The 21,351-nt window shown below is 50.0% G+C and overlaps 1 protein-coding gene across 1 annotated transcript in view; it reads left to right on the top strand.

The window, feature by feature from the left end:
• Positions 1-552: 552 nt before the first annotated feature.
• TK2 (thymidine kinase 2) overlaps positions 553-21,351 on the top strand; it is a 38,576-nt gene continuing 17,777 nt past the window's right edge. Inside the window, exons 1-5 of the mRNA XM_040329210.1 lie at positions 553-746; positions 11,551-11,582; positions 18,490-18,564; positions 19,207-19,260; positions 20,156-20,245. Coding sequence (XP_040185144.1) covers positions 647-746; positions 11,551-11,582; positions 18,490-18,564; positions 19,207-19,260; positions 20,156-20,245 — 351 coding nt within the window. The 5' untranslated portion in view covers positions 553-646. The remainder of the gene's footprint in view (positions 747-11,550; positions 11,583-18,489; positions 18,565-19,206; positions 19,261-20,155; positions 20,246-21,351) is intronic.

Below are 21,351 nucleotides of genomic sequence, written 5' to 3'. Positions count from 1 at the left end.
CAGCTTCACCTCTTCTGGGAAGGCCGCCACAAGGTTTAGGAGTGTGTCTAACATTCCCATAGACACTCCTAAACCTTGTGGACAGCCTTCCCAGAATAGTTGAAGCTGTTATAGCAGCAAAGGGCCAACTCAATATTGAACCCTACAGACTAAGACTGGGATGCCATTAAAGTTCATGTAAAGACAGGCGTCCCAATACTTTCACACCTGTGGTGGTTTCTACTCCCCCTATGAGGAGCGATCGTTGGTGGATCACTTTTTAGAGGTCAGTGAGGTGGGTGGTGAGATCACTGGAGGTAAGTTGTGTTGGCGGGGTCATGACCTCCCGGGAGAGGAAGAGGAAACTGTCAGAAATGAATGATGTTACTGAGCGACAATATAAAGATATTTCATTCAAAATCCCCGAAACACACACTGATCACAACACCGCCCGTGATCCGCCCACTTCCTTCCTGTGTACACGTCACACTGCCCGGGATCCGCCCACTCCCCCTTCCTGTGTACACGTCACACTGAGCCCTGCTGCCCGGAGTATTTATACATAGGGGGCGGAGCTATCATTCTCCTCCCTGTAGGAGGTGCTAGTCGGTGTGGGAGGAGGAGACGGAAGTGTCAGCGGACATGTGAAGACCTAGAGGCCGGGGAGATGATTGGTAGATCGGTGTGTGCCGGGGTCCGGGCTGTACTCCGGGGGTCATCTCTATCATCCATCACCATGAACCGGGCACTGAGCGCCGACCACCGAGGTACCGGAACCTATTGGGCTGAGATATACACCCTTCCCCCCATCTCTCCACTGATTGTATATACACCCCATCCCTCCACTGATTGTATATACACCCCCCATCCCCCCACTGATTGTATATACACCCCCCATCCCTCCACTGATTGTATATACACCCCCCATCCCCCCACTGATTGTATATACACCCCCCATCCCTCTACTGATTGTATATACACCCCCCATCATCCCTCCACTGATTGTATATACACCCCCCCCCATCCCCCCACTGATTGTATATACACCCCCCATCCCTCTACTGATTGTATATACACCCCCCATCCCTCCACTGATTGTATATACACCCCCCATCCCTCTACTGATTGTATATACACCCCCCCATCCCTCTACTGATTGTATATACACCCCCCCATCCCTCCACTGATTGTATATACACCCCCCATCCCTCCACTGATTGTATATACACCCCCCCATCCCTCCACTGATTGTATATACACCCCCCCCCATCCCTCCACTGATTGTATATACACCCCCCCATCCCTCCACTGATTGTATATACACCCCCCATCCCTCCACTGATTGTATATACACCCCCCATCCCTCCACTGATTGTATATACACCCCCCCCCCATCCCTCCACTGATTGTATATACACCCCCCATCCCTCCACTGATTGTATATACACCCCCCATCCCTCCACTGATTGTATATACACCCCCCATCCCTCCACTGATTGTATATACACCCCCCCCCCATCCCTCCACTGATTGTATATACACCCCCCATCCCTCCACTGATTGTATATACACCCCCCATCCCCCCACTGATTGTATATACACCCCCCCCATCCCCCCACTGATTGTATATACACCCCCCATCCCCCCACTGATTGTATATACACCCCCCATCCCTCCACTGATTGTATATACACCCCCCCATCCCTCCACTGATTGTATATACACCCCCCATCCCTCCACTGATTGTATATACACCCCCCCCCCCCCATCCCTCCACTGATTGTATATACACCCCCCCCCCCCATCCCTCCACTGATTGTATATACACCCCCCATCCCTCCACTGATTGTATATACACCCCCCATCCCTCCACTGATTGTATATACACCCCCCCCCATCCCTCCACTGATTGTATATACACCCCCCATCCCCCCACTGATTGTATATACACCCCCCCATCCCTCCACTGATTGTATATACACCCCCCCATCCCCCACTGATTGTATATACACCCCCCCATCTCTCCACTGATTGTATATACACCCCCCATCCCCCACTGATTGTATATACACCCCCCCCCATCCCCCACTGATTGTATATACACCCTCCCATCCCTCCACTGATTGTATATACACCCCCCATCTCTCCACTGATTGTATATACACCCCCCATCCCCCACTGATTGTATATACACCCCCCCATCCCTCCACTGATTGTATATACACCCCCCATCTCTCCACTGATTGTATATACACCCCCCATCCCTCCACTGATTGTATATACACCCCCCCATCCCTCCACTGATTGTATATACACCCCCCATCCCTCCACTGATTGTATATACACCCCCCACCCCTCTACTGATTGTATATACACCCCCATCCCCCCACTGATTGTATATACACCCCCCCATCCCTCCACTCATTGTATATACACCCCCCCCATCCCTCCACTGATTGTATATACACCCCCTATCCCTCCACTGATTGTATATACACCCCCCATCCCTCCACTGATTGTATATACACCCCCCCCATCCCTCCACTCATTGTATATACACCCCCATCCCTCCACTGATTGTATATACACCCCCCATCCCTCCACTGATTGTATATACACCCCCCCCATCCCTCCACTGATTGTATATACACCCCCCCCCATCCCTCCACTGATTGTATATACACCCCCCCCCACCCCTCCACTGATTGTATATACACTCCCCCCATCCCTCCACTGATTGTATATACACCCCCCATCCCCCACTGATTGTATATACACCCCCCCCATCCCTCCACTGATTGTATATACACCCCCCATCCCTCCACTGATTGTATATACACCCCCCATCCCTCCACTGATTGTATATACACCCCCCCATCCCTCCACTGATTGTATATACACCCCCCATCCCCCACTGATTGTATATACACCCCCCATCCCTCCACTGATTGTATATACACCCCCCAAACCCCCCACTGATTGTATATACACCCCCCAAACCCCCCACTGATTGTATATACACCCCCCATCCCTCCACTGATTGTATATACACCCCCATCCCCCCACTGATTGTATATACACCTCCCATCCCTCCACTGATTGTATATACACCCCCCCCCCATCCCTCCACTGATTGTATATACACCCCCCATCCCTCCACTGATTGTATATACACCCTCCCATCCCCCCACTGATTGTATATACACCCCCCATCCCCCACTGATTGTATATACACCCTCCCATCCCCCCACTGATTGTATATACACCCCCCATCCCTCCACTGATTGTATATACACCCCCCCCATCCCTCCACTGATTGTATATACACCCCCCATCCCTCCACTGATTGTATATACACCCCCCCCCACTGATTGTATATACACCCCCCATCCCTCCACTGATTGTATATACACCCCCCCATCCCTCCACTGATTGTATATACACCCCCATCCCTCCACTGATTGTATATACACCCCCCATCCCTCTACTGATTGTATATACACCCCCCATCCCCCCACTGATTGTATATACACCCCCCCATCCCCCACTGATTGTATATACACCCCCCATCCCCCCACTGATTGTATATACACCCCCCATCCCCCCACTGATTGTATATACACCCCCCATCCCCCCACTGATTGTATATACACCCCCCATCCCTCCACTGATTGTATATACACCCCCCATCCCTCCACTGATTGTATATACACCCCCCCCCACTGATTGTATATACACCCCCCCATCCCTCCACTGATTGTATATACACCCCCCCATCCCTCCACTGATTGTATATACACCCCCATCCCTCCACTGATTGTATATACACCCCCCATCCCTCCACTGATTGTATATACACCCCCCATCCCTCCACTGATTGTATATACACCCCCCCATCCCTCCACTGATTGTATATACACCCCCCCCATCCCTCCACTGATTGTATATACACCCCCCCCCCATCCCTCCACTGATTGTATATACACTCCCCATCCCTCCACTGATTGTATATACACCCCCCCATCCCTCCACTGATTGTATATACACCCCCCTCCATCCCTCCACTGATTGTATATACACCCCCCATCCCCCCACTGATTGTATATACACCCCCCATCCCCCCACTGATTGTATATACACCCCCCCATCCCTCCACTGATTGTATATACACCCCCCATCCCTCCACTGATTGTATATACACCCCCCCATCCCTCCACTGATTGTATATACACCCCCGTCCCTCCACTGATTGTATATACACCCCCCGTCCCCCCACTGATTGTATATACACCCCCCATCCCTCCACTGATTGTATATACACCCCCCATCCCCCCACTGATTGTATATACACCTCCCATCCCTCCACTGATTGTATATACACCCCCTATCCCTCCACTGATTGTATATACACCCCCCCATCCCTCCACTGATTGTATATACACCCCCCATCCCTCCACTGATTGTATATACACCCCCCATCCCTCCACTGATTGTATATACACCCCCCATCCCTCCACTGATTGTATATACACCCCCCATCCCTCCACTGATTGTATATACACCCCCCATCCCTCCACTGATTGTATATACACCCCCCATCCCTCCACTGATTGTATATACACCCCCCATCCCCCCACTGATTGTATATACACCCCCCATCCCCCCACTGATTGTATATACACCCCCCATCCCTCCACTGATTGTATATACACCCCCCATCCCTCCACTGATTGTATATACACCCCCCCCCATCCCTCCACTGATTGTATATACACCCCCCATCCCCCCACTGATTGTATATACACCCCCCATCCCTCCACTGATTGTATATACACCCCCCCATCCCTCCACTGATTGTATATACACCCCCCATCCCTCCACTGATTGTATATACACCCCCCATCCCCCACTGATTGTATATACACCCTCCCATCCCCCCACTGATTGTATATACACCCCCCATCCCTCCACTGATTGTATATACACCCCCATCCCTCCACTGATTGTATATACACCCCCCATCCCCCACTGATTGTATATACACCCTCCCATCCCCCCACTGATTGTATATACACCCCCCATCCCTCCACTGATTGTATATACACCCCCATCCCTCCACTGATTGTATATACACTCCCCCCATCCCTCCACTGATTGTATATACACCCCCCATCCCCCCACTGATTGTATATACACCCCCCATCCCCCACTGATTGTATATACACCCCCCATCCCTCCACTGATTGTATATACACCCCCCATCCCCCCACTGATTGTATATACACCTCCCATCCCTCCACTGATTGTATATACACCCCCTATCCCTCCACTGATTGTATATACACCCCCCATCCCTCCACTGATTGTATATACACCCCCCATCCCTCCACTGATTGTATATACACCCCCATCCCCCCACTGATTGTATATACACCCCCCATCCCTCCACTGATTGTATATACACCCCCCATCCCTCCACTGATTGTATATACACCCCCCATCCCTCCACTGATTGTATATACACCCCCCATCCCTCCACTGATTGTATATACACCCCCCATCCCCCCACTGATTGTATATACACCCCCCATCCCCCCACTGATTGTATATACACCCCCCATCCCTCCACTGATTGTATATACACCCCCCATCCCTCCACTGATTGTATATACACCCCCCCCCATCCCTCCACTGATTGTATATACACCCCCCATCCCCCCACTGATTGTATATACACCCCCCATCCCTCCACTGATTGTATATACACCCCCCCATCCCTCCACTGATTGTATATACACCCCCCATCCCTCCACTGATTGTATATACACCCCCCATCCCCCACTGATTGTATATACACCCTCCCATCCCCCCACTGATTGTATATACACCCCCCATCCCTCCACTGATTGTATATACACCCCCATCCCTCCACTGATTGTATATACACCCCCCATCCCCCACTGATTGTATATACACCCTCCCATCCCCCCACTGATTGTATATACACCCCCCATCCCTCCACTGATTGTATATACACCCCCATCCCTCCACTGATTGTATATACACTCCCCCCATCCCTCCACTGATTGTATATACACCCCCCATCCCCCCACTGATTGTATATACACCCCCCATCCCCCACTGATTGTATATACACCCCCCATCCCTCCACTGATTGTATATACACCCCCCATCCCTCCACTGATTGTATATACACCCCCCATCCCTCCACTGATTGTATATACACCCCCCATCCCTCCACTGATTGTATATACACCCCCCCCATCCCTCCACTGATTGTATATACACCCCCCATCCCTCCACTGATTGTATATACACCCCCCCATCCCTCCACTGATTGTATATACACCCCCCATCCCTCCACTGATTGTATATACACCCCCCATCCCTCCACTGATTGTATATACACCCCCCCATCCCTCCACTGATTGTATATACACCCCCCCATCCCTCCACTGATTGTATATACCCCCCCATCCCTCCACTGATTGTATATACACCCCCCATCCCTCCACTGATTGTATATACACCCCCCCCATCCCTCCACTGATTGTATATACACCCCCCCCCCATCCCTCCACTGATTGTATATACACCCCCCCATCCCCCCCTGATTGTATATACACCCCCCATCCCTCCACTGATTGTATATACACCCCCCATCCCTCCACTGATTGTATATACACCCCCCCCATCCCTCCACTGATTGTATATACACCCCCATCCCCCCACTGATTGTATATACACCCCCCATCCCTCTACTGATTGTATATACACCCCCCATCCCCCACTGATTGTATATACACCCCCCATCCCCCCACTGATTGTTTATACACCCCTTGTCCCCCCACTGATTGTATATACACCCCCCATCCCTCCACTGATTGTATATACACCCCCCATCCCTCCACTGATTGTATATACACCCCCCATCCCTCCACTGATTGTATATACACCCCCCATCCCCCCACTGATTGTATATACACCCCCCCATCCCTCCACTGATTGTATATACACCCCCCATCCCTCCACTGATTGTATATACACCCCCCATCCCCCCACTGATTGTATATACACCCCCATCCCTCCACTGATTGTATATACACCCCCCCCTCCCTCCACTGATTGTATATACACCCCCCCATCCCTCCACTGATTGTATATACACCCCCCATCCCTCCACTGATTGTATATACACCCCCCCCCATCCCTCCACTGATTGTATATACACCCCCCATCCCTCCACTGATTGTATATACACCCCCCCATCCCTCCACTGATTGTATATACACCCCCCATCCCTCCACTGATTGTATATACACCCCCCCCCATCCCCCACTGATTGTATATACCCCCCCCATCCCTCCACTGATTGTATATACACCCCCCATCCCTCCACTGATTGTATATACACCCCCCATCCCTCCACTGATTGTATATACACCCCCCATCCCTCCACTGATTGTATATACACCCCCCATCCCTCCACTGATTGTATATACACCCCCCATCCCTCCACTGATTGTATATACACCCCCCCATCCCTCCACTGATTGTATATACACCCCCCATCCCTCCACTGATTGTATATACACCCCCCACCCCTCCACTGATTGTATATACACCCCCATCCCTCCACTGATTGTATATACACCCCCATCCCTCCACTGATTGTATATACACCCCCCATCCCTCCACTGATTGTATATACACCCCCCATCCCCCCACTGATTGTATATACACCCCCCATCCCTCCACTGATTGTATATACACCCCCATCCCTCCACTGATTGTATATACACCCCCATCCCTCCACTGATTGTATATACACCCCCCATCCCTCCACTGATTGTATATACACCCCCCATCCCCCCACTGATTGTATATACACCCCCCATCCCTCTACTGATTGTATATACACCCCCCCATCCCTCCACTGATTGTATATACACCCCCCCATCCCTCCACTGATTGTATATACACCCCCCATCCCTCCACTGATTGTATATACACCCCCCATCCCTCCACTGATTGTATATACACCCCCCATCCCTCCACTGATTGTATATACACCCCCCCCATCCCTCCACTGATTGTATATACACCCCCCCCCCCCCCTCCACTGATTGTATATACACCCCCCCCATCCCTCCACTGATTGTATATACACCCCCCCCCCATCCCTCCACTGATTGTATATACACCCCCCCCCATCCCTCCACTGATTGTATATACACCCCCCCCATCCCTCCACTGATTGTATATACACCCCCCCCCCCATCCCTCCACTGATTGTATATACACCCCCCCCCATCCCTCCACTGATTGTATATACACCCCCCATCCCTCCACTGATTGTATATACACCCCCCATCCCTCCACTGATTGTATATACACCCCCCCATCCCTCCACTGATTGTATATACACCCCCCATCCCTCCACTGATTGTATATACACCCCCATCCCTCCACTGATTGTATATACACCCCCATCCCTCCACTGATTGTATATACACCCCCATCCCTCCACTGATTGTATATACACCCCCATCCCTCCACTGATTGTATATACACCCCCCATCCCTCCACTGATTGTATATACACCCCCCCATCCCCCACTGATTGTATATACACCCCCCCATCCCTCCACTGATTGTATATACACCCCCCCCATCCCTCCACTGATTGTATATACACCCCCCATCCCTCCACTGATTGTATATACACCCCCCATCCCCCCACTGATTGTATATACACCCCCCCATCCCCCACTGATTGTATATACACCCCCCGTCCCTCCACTGATTGTATATACACCCCCCCGTCCCTCCACTGATTGTATATACACCCCCCCCATCCCTCCACTGATTGTATATACACCCCCGTCCCTCCACTGATTGTATATACACCCCCCATCCCTCCACTGATTGTATATACACCCCCCATCCCTCCACTGATTGTATATACACCCCCCATCCCTCCACTGATTGTATATACACCCCCATCCCTCCACTGATTGTATATACACCCCCATCCCCCACTGATTGTATATACACCCCCCATCCCCCCACTGATTGTATATACACCCCCCATCCCTCCACTGATTGTATATACACCCCCCCATCCCTCCACTGATTGTATATACACCCCCCATCCCTCCACTGATTGTATATACACCCCCCCATCCCTCCACTGATTGTATATACACCCCCCATCCCCCCACTGATTGTATATACACCCCCCATCCCTCCACTGATTGTATATACACCCCCCATCCCTCCACTGATTGTATATACACCCCCCATCCCTCCACTGATTGTATATACACCCCCCCATCCCTCCACTGATTGTATATACACCCCCGTCCCTCCACTGATTGTATATACACCCCCTATCCCTCCACTGATTGTATATACACCCCCGTCCCTCCACTGATTGTATATACACTCCCCCATCCCTCCACTGATTGTATATACACCCCCCATCCCTCTACTGATTGTATATACACCCCCCCCCCCATCCCTCCACTGATTGTATATACACCCCCCCATCCCTCCACTGATTGTATATACACCCCCCCATCCCTCCACTGATTGTATATACACCCCCCATCCCTCCACTGATTGTATATACACCCCCCCATCCCTCCACTGATTGTATATACACCCCCCCCATCCCTCCACTCATTGTATATACACCCCCATCCCTCCACTGATTGTATATACACCCCCCATCCCCCACTGATTGTATATACACCCCCCCCATCCCTCCACTGATTGTATATACACCCCCATCCCTCCACTGATTGTATATACACCCCCCCATCCCTCCACTGATTGTATATACCCCCCCATCCCTCCACTGATTGTATATACACCCCCCATCCCCCACTGATTGTATATACACCCCCCATCCCTCCACTGATTGTATATACACCCCCCATCCCTCCACTGATTGTATATACACCCCCCATCCCTCCACTGATTGTATATACACCCCCCCCCAACCCCCCACTCATTGTATATACACCCCCCATCCCTCCACTGATTGTATATACACCCCCCCCCATCCCTCCACTCATTGTATATACACCCCCCATCCCTCCACTGATTGTATATACACCCCCCCCCAACCCCCCACTCATTGTATATACACCCCCCATCCCTCCACTGATTGTATATACACCCCCCATCCCCCCACTGATTGTATATACACCCCCCATCCCTCCACTGATTGTATATACACCCCCCCCCATCCCCCCACTGATTGTATATACACCCCCCATCCCTCCACTGATTGTATATACACCCCCCATCCCTCTACTGATTGTATATACACCCCCCATCCCTCCACTGATTGTATATACACCCCCCCATCCCTCCACTGATTGTATATACACCCCCATCCCCCCACTGATTGTATATACACCCCCCATCCCTCCACTGATTGTATATACACCCCCCCATCCCTCCACTGATTGTATATACACCCCCCCATCCCTCCACTGATTGTATATACACCCCCATCCCCCCACTGATTGTATATACACCCCCCATCCCTCCACTGATTCTATATACACCCCCCATCCCTCCACTGATTGTATATACACCCCCCCATCCCTCCACTGATTGTATATACACCCCCCATCCCTCTACTGATTGTATATACACCCCCCCATCCCTCCACTGATTGTATATACACCCCACATCCCCCCACTGATTGTATATACACCCCCCCATCCCTCCACTGATTGTATATACAGCCCCCATCCCTCCACTGATTGTATATACACCCTCCCCCCATCCCTCCACTGATTGTATATACACCCTCCCCCCATCCCTCCACTGATTGTATATACACCCCCCCCATCCCTCCACTGATTGTATATACACCCTCCCCCCATCCCTCCACTGATTGTATATACACCCTCCCCCCATCCCTCCACTGATTGTATATACACCCCCCATCCCTCCACTGATTGTATATACACCCCCCATCCCTCCACTGATTGTATATACACCCTCCCCCCATCCCTCCACTGATTGTATATACACCCCCAGCATCAGTGAGAGTAAATTATGTCTCCGGCTTGTTGGTCAGTGGGAGGAAGAATGGTGCCCCCTTGTTGGTGTCAGTGGGGGGGGGGGTAATGCTCCACATCAGTGTGAAGAATAGCCCCCCCAAGGGCTGAATAAATTCCAGCAAAGGGTGGTATTTGGGCCACAGTTTGGAGATCACTGATTTCCACCGACATCACTACCCTAAGATTGTGATAACAATACCAGCAGGATAGCCCTACAAGTCCAGCGCTATCTGTCCACTATTCTCAAATCCCCTGATGTGTGTCGGCTGTTTCTGATACTGAATATTCTGTGGATTTGGTGATGTCGGGGTCCCCCCCCCCCCTTGAGCCCCACTGTATGAAGAAAGTTCACCACCACTGCTATAAATAGTCCAAAAATGTTTATGAATGTTTCTTTTTTGTTTTTTCTCGCTGACAATTTTCTTGATTGTGTTCTATTATTATTATTATTTGTTTTTTTCTTATAGGTAATCTTTTAAGGAACAAAACAAAAAGCACGGTAAGTGTCTCTTCTGCCCACAGGGGGGAGCCACACATTTCATTTTCATCATCTGATCCGGTTTTAATCCTGATGGTTTGTAAACACTAAAAAAAGTCTTTACATTGGACTTTGTGGGGGAAGTGGAGTCGCATGATTTCCAAGTCGGATTCGATGTGAACACGACTTATACCGGTGCACAAAGGATCGGGTGCAGCTCTGCATCGTAACCAATCAGCTTTCACTGTCAAAGCTTAAAGTGGTTGTAAACCTTTGTGGTTTTTTTTTTACCTTAATGCATCCTATTGCAGTCACTGCCCCCCCCCCCCCCCCCCGAGCCCACGGTTTACTTACCTGAGCCCCGAATCTCCGTAGGCGCGATCCCACGTTGCTTTCCCCCAGGTCTTGACGGCTCTGGCGCTGGCTTCTCGGCTCATTCCTTGAATGATTGATAGCAGTGCAGCCATTGGCTCCCCCTGTTGTCAATCAAATCCAATGATGTGCCCGCCGGGGGGCCAAGTCATACAATTGACGTCTATGGATGCCAATTGTATGGCACGGGAGCGCGCCCGAAAGGTAACCCCCCTTGGGAGACAGCTTCCCAGAGGGGGTTAACTCTTGCGGGGAGGAGGCGCCGTGGGACCCCAGAAGAGGAGGATCGGGGCCACTCTGTACAAAATGAACTGCACAGTGGAGGTAAGTATAACATGTTTGTTTTTTAATAACAGCGGAACCTTTACAACCCCTTTTAATTGAACACACTTTAGTTAGAACCTGATTGGATTCTATACACAGCTGCATCCATGGGCGTCCGCTGAAATTTTTTAAGGGGGGGGGGGGCGCGCTTCGGCAGCAGCGATACACAGTCGCATTTTGCCCTTTCTTCGACCGCTAACGGGGGTTAAAAGCGCCCCCCCAATGTAAAAATGTAAAAACACCCCACTGTGCCCCCTGCATCTTTCATATCTCTTTGTCACTACTGTGTGCCCCCTCTCCACAACTGCACCTCTGGACCCCTTTACATTACACAGCACCCTGCATCACTGGCCCCCTTTACAGGAGGACATAAGGAGGGGAGCGCTGCAGTGGACGCTTAAAGCGGCCCCAGGGCCAATTTGGCCCTGCTCCTGGCGATTCCAGGGGGGGGGGGCACACGACCCCCCTTGCCCTATGGAGCGGACGCCCATGGCTGCATCATTTTCAAATAGCACCCCAAAGTTGCACAATTTGAACAGTTCCATTGCCGACAATAGGGTGCGACTTGTCATGCGATTGATTTGGAGCTGTCAAATCGCATTGGTGTGAGCGGGGGCTAAGTCTGTGTTGCATCCGAGCTGGACCCCATTTACGCTTGGGGGGGGGCGGAGTCAGTAAAATACAAACAAGCAGTTGATCCGTAGTACCACCCCCTTAACTTAACATGGCGGCCCAAGGGAGCCACTTGTTGCTTATATACAGACATGTGTGCCTAGTCTCTCCAATGTTATATGTTGTATGTCTGTATCTCCATAGTAGTATGGTCGTGTTCCCAACAAGATAACATAGAGCTGTGCAAATATTCAATATCTCCTGAATGTTTCTGCATATCCATAGTAATGTCCCAATCAGGGAAGAAAAGAACATAGTGCTGTGTCAGTGTGCGCTAGGACAACATTGACCAATGGGTGGGGAGAGCAGAGTGTAAGCTCCTCTGTTGCATAGACTGTTGTAACTGGCCTGGATTCAAGAAGCAATTGCGCCTGTGTAACCATAGTTACACAGCGCAATTGCTTACTTGCCCCGGCGTAACGAATGCTCCTGATTCAGGAACCTCGTTACGCCGACTGCAGCCTAAAATATGCGCAGCGTAAGGCTCTTATGCCCGCATATCATAGGCTGCATTCTTGCGATGGCCGCTAGGTGGCGTTCCCGTTTTGCTCAGCGTATAGTATGCAAATTGCATACTAACGCCGATTCACAACGTTACGCGAGCCCTGCGTACGCAATTTACGTCGTTTCCGTACGGCGTTTTTCGCGTAAGGCTATTAGCAGGGGCAGCCAATGTTACGTATACCTGTCGTTCCCGCGTCGCGAAATTTCAAATTTACGTAGTTTGTGTAAGTGATTCGTGAATGGCGCTGGACACCATTCACGTTCACTTTGAAGCAAATGACGTCCTTGCGACGTCATTTGCCGCAATGCACGTCGGGAAAGTTTCCCGACGGAGCATGCGCTCTACGATCGGCGCGGGAACGCACCTAATTTAAATGATTCCCGCCCCCTACGGGATCATTTAAATTGCGCGCTCTTACGCCGGGCATTTTGCCGGCGCGCCCACGCAATTTACGGAGCTACTGCTCCGTGAATCAAGGGCAGCGCAGTAAATTTGCGGGGGCGCAGGGCAAAAACGTTGCCCTGCGCCTCCGTAAAAAAAGCGCAATTGTACCTGAATCCGGGCCAGTGTGTTTAACCACTGCCAGCCCAATCCAACTCTGGCACTACTCTCCTACATTTATTATAGCAAAAAGTAAAAAATATTGCATTTTTTTTCAAAATTCTCGCTCTATTTTTGTTTTTAGCGCACAAAATAAAAACCGCAGAGGTGATCAAATACCACCAACAGAAAGCTCTATTTGTGGGAAAAAAAGGACACCAATTTTGTTTGGGAGCCACGTCTCACGACCTTGCAATTGTCAGTTAAAGCGACGCAGTGCCGAATCGCAAAAACTGGCCAGGTCCTTTAGCTGCCTAAAGGTCCGGGTCTTAAGTGGTTAAAGGAACCTATTTGGAAAATAAAAAGCGAACCTTTACAACCCCTTTAATTGAAGCTGATTGGTTACTATGCACAGATTGTTGGCCAGATCCACAAAAGAATTACGCCGGCGTATCTATTGATACGCCGCGTAATTTCAAAGTTCCCGCATCGTATCTTTGTTTTGTAGCCACAAAACAAGATACGACTGCATCTGGGATCGATCCGACAGGCGTACGTCTTAGTACGCCGTCGGATCTTAGGTGCATTTTTTCGGCGGCCGCTAGTTGGCGTTTCCGTCGAATTCCACGTCGAGTATGCAAATCAGCTAGTTACAGCGATCCACGATCGTACGTACGTCCGGCCGGCGCATTTTTTTTACGTCGTTTGCGTTCGGCTTTTTCCGGCGTATAGTTACCCCTGCTATATGGTGGCGTACTCAATGTTAAGTATGGCCGTCATTCCCGCGTCGCATTTTGAATTTTTTATGTCGTTTGCGAATAGGGATTTGCGTAGAATGACGTCACCGTCGTATGCATTTGCTTGTTCCGGTTTAATTTTGAGCATGCGCACTGGGATACCCCCACGGACGGCGCATGCGCCGTTAAAAAAAAAAACGTTGTTTACGGCGGGTCACAACGTATTTACATAAAACACACCCCCATCACATCGAATTGAATTCCGCACCCAAAGATACACTACGCCGCCGTAACTTATGGCGCGAATTCTTAGAGGATTCGAAAAAAAAATAAAGTAAGTTACAGCGGCGTAGTGTATCTTAGATACGCTACGCCCGGCGGTAATATGCGCCGCTGTACGTGGATCTGGCCCTGTGTTCTCCAGTTTTAGTAAATGTCCCTCTTGATGTCATCTCGGTTACGTGACTATATGGAACATTCCCATACTGCTATGGAGATACAGAAACATTAGGGAGATATATGGGATATTGACACAGCTGTCATTCTGTTTACTGATAAGAACATTCCCACACTGCTATGGAGATACAGAAACATTAAAACGGAACTAAATGTAAAAAAAAAAAATTGCAAACAGGCAGAATTTTCATTGCAAAAGAGACCCACCTACACACCTACCTGCCTATTCACTATCCTCTGTGGAATGTACACTGAACTGTGCATATGCAGCTCGGTTTACATTCCAGCATATTTGACCAATCAAAACAGCTGAATAGTGGCACCCAGAAAAAAGCTGGCAAGGCGGCCTTGCATCAGACTGTTGGCGCATAGTTTATGCTTTAAAGACCTCTATAATGGGCCAGATTCAAGAAGCAATTGCGCCTGTGTAACCATAGGTTACACAGCGCAATTGCTTACTTGCTCCGGCGTAGCGAATGCTCCTGATTCAGGAACATCGCTACGCCGACTGCAGCCTAAAATCTGCGTGGCATAAGGCTCTTATGCCACGCAGATTTTAGGCTGCAGTCGGCGTAGCGATTTTAGGCTGCATTCTTGCGTTGGCCGCTAGGGGGCGCTCCCATTGTGATCTGTGTATAGTATGCAGATTGCGTAGTTTGCGTACGTCGGGTTTCGCGTAAGGTTACACATCCTAATAGCAGGCGCAGCCAATGCTATAGGATACCCACGTTCCCGCGTCGCGATATTTAAAATCGACGTCGTTTGCGTAAGTGAATCGTGAATGGCGCTGGACGCCATTCACGTTCACTTTGCAGCAAATGACGTCCTTGCGACGTCATTTGCCGCAATGCACGTCGGGAAAGTTTCCCGACGGAGCATGCGCTCGGCGCGGGAGCGCGCCTAATTTAAATGATTCCCGCCCCCGGCGGGATCATTTACATTGCGCGCGCTTACGCCGGGCAATTTTGCCGGCGCGCCCTCACAATTTACGGAGCTACTGCTCCGTGAATCGAGGGCAGCGCAAAATATTTGCGGGGGCGCAGGGCAAAATCGTTGCCCTGTGCCTCCGCAAATAAAGCGCAAATGTACCTGAATCTGGGCCAATGTTCCCAAAGCTAAGTGCGAGTGTGCTTCGTATGCCCTCTCCCGCCCCCTATGATGACCCATATAGGACACCATAGTGTGGTGATTTAATTATTTTTGGTAAAAAAACAATAATCGTATATTGATTGGTTTGCACAAATGTTCTCGTGTCTACAGACTATGGGATATTTGATTTTACTATCAATGGGGGCGATCAACGACTTATAGCGGCACTGCGATATTGCGGCCGACATTCTGACACTAATTTACACTTTTTTGGTGAGAGCGATTAGAATGGCATACGAGTGTACGGGGGGCTCTAAGAAGCAGATACTGGGTTTTCTTTTTCATAGAAATGTCCAATAGAATGTACAGTATATACTCGAGTATAAGCCAAGTTTGTGCTGAAAATGCCCCCCTCAGCTTATACTCGAGTCACCCTTTTGTGCCTGATCCCCCGGACTTTGGGGACCCGGTATCGGCCGGCCGTAGGTTCTCTGGACCCCAAAATTGGCACACATGTAACCCCACTCTTCCTCTATAAGTGTGCAAAGGTTGTTGTCCGGGGAACCTACGGCCGGGGAGCACCGATTTTTCAAACCTGGGCACCCCTTCTATAGACTCCCATGTTAAACGGTCATTTCTCCAGTGACTTTGGGGAACCGGTACCGGTCATTCGTAGGTCTCCTAGACCCGAAACTTAGCACACATCTAGCTCAATTTCTCCTCTACAGGTGTGAAAAGTTTGTTGTCTGAGGGACCTACGGCTGGGGAGCACCCATTTTTCAAAGCTGGGCACCCCTTCCATAGACTCCCATGTTAAACGTCAGTCTAGTCATGGACACAGTGAGGCAAAGTGAAGCACAGTGAGGCATGCAGATGGGCACCCTAGGCTTATACTCGAGTCAATACGTTTTCCCATTTTTTTTCTGGTAAAATTAGGTGCCTCCGCTTATATTCGGGTCGGCTTATACTCGAGTATATACGGTAACATTCACCCAGAGAATTGTGTATATAGCTTTTTATTTGCAGGAAGTCTCCCCGGCATTCAGGAAGTGTTGCCCAGCGGGGCTCATCATTGTTTAATTTTTAGTTACCGTATTTATCGGCGTATACCGCGCACTTTTTTCTCCTTAAAACCGGGGGAAAATCGTGGGTGCGCTATATACGCCGATCCCCGCTGTCTCTGAGCGCCGCAGCCTAGAGCCAAGCCGAGCCGAGTGTACTGCGCACTCGGCTAGGCTACGCTCGGCTTTGCCCGCAGCCACGCAAGAGGAGCCGAGACAAGCCGAACACACAGGAAATCTTCTCCTCTCCTCTCTTCTCTTCTCCCTCTTCCTCTCTTCTCTTCTCCCTCTTCCTCTCTTCTCTTCTCTTCTCTTCTTCCTCTTCTTCTCTTCTCTTCTCTTCTCCCTCTTCTTCTCTTCTCTTCTCTTCTCTTCTCTTCTCTTCTCTTCTCTTCTCTCTTCTTCTCTCCTTTTTCTCTCTTCTTCTCTCCTCTTCTCTCTTCTTCTCTCCTTTTTCTCTCTTCTTCTCTCTTCTTCTCTCCTCTTCTCTCTTCTTCTCTCCTCTTCTCTCTTCTTCTCTTCTCTTCTCTCTTCTTCTCTTCTCTCTTCTTCTCTTGTCCTCTTCTCTTCTCTCTTCTCTTCTCTCTTCTCTTCTCCTTCTCTTCTTCTTCTTCTTCTTCTTCTTCTTCTTCTTCTTCTTCTTCTTCTTCTCTTCTTCTTCTTCTTCTCTTCTTCTTCTCTTCTTCTCCTCTTCTTCTCCTCTTCTTCTCCTCTTCTTCTCCTCTTCTTCTCCTCTTCTTCTCCTCTTCTTCTCCTCTTCTTCTTCTCTTCTTCTTCTTCTCTTCTTCTTCTCTTCTTCTTCTCTTCTTCTTCTCTTCTTCTCTCTTCTCTCTTCTTCTCTTCTTCTCTTCTTCTTTTTCTCTTTTTCTCTTTTTTCTCTTTTCTCCGCCAAATCCAAAAACAAACACCGCTGCAACCCCGGGCAAGGTGCGGATGGACTCGCAGGCGGACACCCACAAGGCTGGATGGACCCCGCGCAAGGCCGCAGACGGACGCTGGACAAGGCCGCCGATGGACGCAGGGCAAAAAATTACGTTTTTTTTCCCCTTAAACTACCTTTCTAAGCTTGGGGTGCGCATTATACGCCGGCGAGGGGTATACCCCGATAAATCCGGTAAGTTGGGAATCCTTGTCACCGATAATGAGATGGTGTTTCTGGTTTTGTCTTGCAGATCTGTGTAGAGGGGAACATAGCAAGTGGGAAAACCAGCTGTCTCCAGTACTTCTCCAACACTGAAAACCTCGAGGTATCTATGCGACACGGGGGGCTTATCTCCTAAACCTAACCCTATGAATATTGGGGTTGCCACATTTTAACAGAGAGCAAATATCCCTTCTTCACAATAATATACAAGTCCACACGTCAGCCTGCATTTTCCAGCCCATTCATTGAATGCAAGCCATGGTTCAGCAGAGACAGCTTTGTGATTGGAGGAGAACCAGTCATGTGTGGTGTTTATTTGGAGTCTTAAAGCCAGCAGAGCGCAGTGTCGCCCCTCCAAAATGGACCATCTGAAGAAACGGCACGGGCAGCCGTTCTTTCAGAGCGCATGTGCCGGAGCCTCGTGATGTCAGAACGCATGCGCCGATGACATGGTCGGCACAGTATCCATTAAATATCTCCTAAATGGCGCACGTTTAGGAGATATTTACAGGACCTATAGGTAAGCCTTATTATAGGCTCACCTATAGGTATAAAGGCCTTGTGTTTGACACCTGTGGTATAGAGAAAAGATAAAGCACTTTGTCCCGAGGATTATATAGATCACCCGGTGGGGAAGCTGCAGATCTAATTTGTTCTACAGACAAAGTCACTACTTGTACTAAATAAGGAATAAAATGGTCCAGTGTCACGTTTTTTAACTATGCCTTTTTTTTTTTTTTTTTAGGTGTTAACTGAGCCTCTGGCTAAATGGAGAAATGTTCATGGTCATAATCCACTGGTAGGTAACATTTTCAAATATTGCTTAAAAAGGTCTGCCTAAAAAAATATTAAAAGCCAGCAGCTACAAATACTGCAGCTGCTGACTTTTATTGAACGGACACTTACCTGTCCAGGGTGCCCGCCATGTCTGCAGCCGAAGCCGATCAACCGCTCGGCTCTCGGCTTCCCCCGCCGCCATCCTCGGTGAGGGAATAGGGAAGTGAAGCGTTGCGGCTTCAGCGCCAGGTTCCCTACTGCGCATGCGTGAGTCGCGCTGCGCGTCCTCGCTGGTCCCCGCTGTGTTCTGGGACCTGTGTATTTCCCAGAAGACAGCAGGGGGGGGAGTGACATAACCCCCACGGGTAATTGCCTGTAATTGGGTGCAAATACCTGTATTATACATGTATCTGCACCCCTTCCCGAAAGGTGCCAAATGTGACACCGGGTGGGGGGGGGGGGGGGTAATCTGAAAAGCAGAGGTTCCATTTTTGTGTGGAACTCCACTTTTAAAGTAGAAAATGTAATTGTCTAAAAAAAATGATATAACATATATAAACGCCCCACGATCGCCACCATTAGTAGTAAAAAAAATAATAATAACAATGCAATAAAAACTGTGGAATAGCGCAAAAAATAAAAACCACAGAGGTGATCAAAAACCCTCAAAAGAAAACTCTATTTGTGAGAAAAAAAGGACGTCAATTTTGTTTCATATCTGTGAGACTTCAAAGTAGTCCCTGCTCTACTTTGGTCTGACTTTGATGCGACTTGAAGGTCGATAGGCCTAAAGGTTACACGGGCATTGCATCAAACTCACGCGACTTGTAGGCCGCATAAGTGTGAAAGGGACCCAAGTTAGCATGATGTTTTGGCAGTTTAAATGCATTTGTACTAAATTTCTACCTCCACTGCAGGCCTTAATGTACCAGGACCCGTCAAGATGGGGGCTTACGTTGCAGACCTACGTGCAGCTCACTATGCTGGATGTCCACACAAGGCCAACAGTAAGTTCATGTTCGTGTTTTTGCAAAGCATATCTAAATGGCCGCTCAACATTAGGGGTGCAACGGAGCAAAAAACTCACGGTTCGGATCGTACCTCGGATCAGGAGTCACGGATCGGATCATTTTTCGGATCGGCAAAAAAAAAAAATTCTCCCCCACTGTAATATACACATCTCCCCCCCCCCCCGCCCCCCCCCCCACTATAGTACTCCCTAGGTGCAGACCTCCCCCTCCTCTCAGTACAAGAGACCCCCCCCCTCCTCTCGGGGCAAGAGACCCCCCCCCCTCCTCTCGGGGCAAGAGACCCTGGGCAAGAGACCCTCCTCTCGGGGCAAGAGACCCCCCCCCCTCCTCTCGGGGCAAGAGACCCCCCCCCTCCTCTCGGGGCAAGAGACCCCCCCCTCCTCTCGGGGCAAGAGACCCCCCCCCCTCCTCTCGGGGCAAGAGACCCCCCCCTCGGGCAGTACAGGCATTCCCAGCGTGTGTCCCACGAGTGCGGGCTCCTCCTCTGTTGGTGTAAACAGAGGAGGGCCGCCGCCGGGTGTACCAAGATGGCCGCGGCTCTGGAGCTAGGCCGAAGCCGCGGCCTTTCCTAGCGTTATGGTGCGGCTCTGGAGGTAGGCCGAAGCCGCAGCCATAACGTTAGGAAAGGCCGCGGCTTCGGCCTAGCTCCGGAGCCGCGGCAATCCGCGGATCACAGTGTGTTCCGATCCGAAGGGGGTGACCCGTTCGGATCACGGATCAACTGTAATTCGTTGCACCCCTACTCAACATGATCCTGATTTTTCTTCTTGTCCATTGATCAGCACTGGAAATCTTTAACCTTTTGGGTTACATGAATGTCTACATGATGATTTTACACACGCATGCCTTACAAAAAACACTACATTACATTACACTTCCAATCGCACAATAACTACATTCACTCTGCAGTATGATCCCGAACGTGTGGAGCAGGATTCCCCCGAACCATCACGTCACGTGTGACGCCGCTATATTCTTATCACGCGTGCACACGGCCGGACTTTCCATCGGCAAAAGCTCTGTCAGAATTTCCAACGGAAAAATAGAGAACCTGCTCTCTATGCAAGTCTGTTGGAAATTCC

Source organism: Rana temporaria, chromosome 11, assembly GCF_905171775.1.
Source record: "Rana temporaria chromosome 11, aRanTem1.1, whole genome shotgun sequence".
NCBI classification, from domain to species: Eukaryota; Metazoa; Chordata; class Amphibia; order Anura; family Ranidae; genus Rana; species Rana temporaria.
The sequence above is the reverse complement of the archived record's forward strand: the minus strand, read 5'-3'. Positions and strand labels throughout refer to the sequence as shown.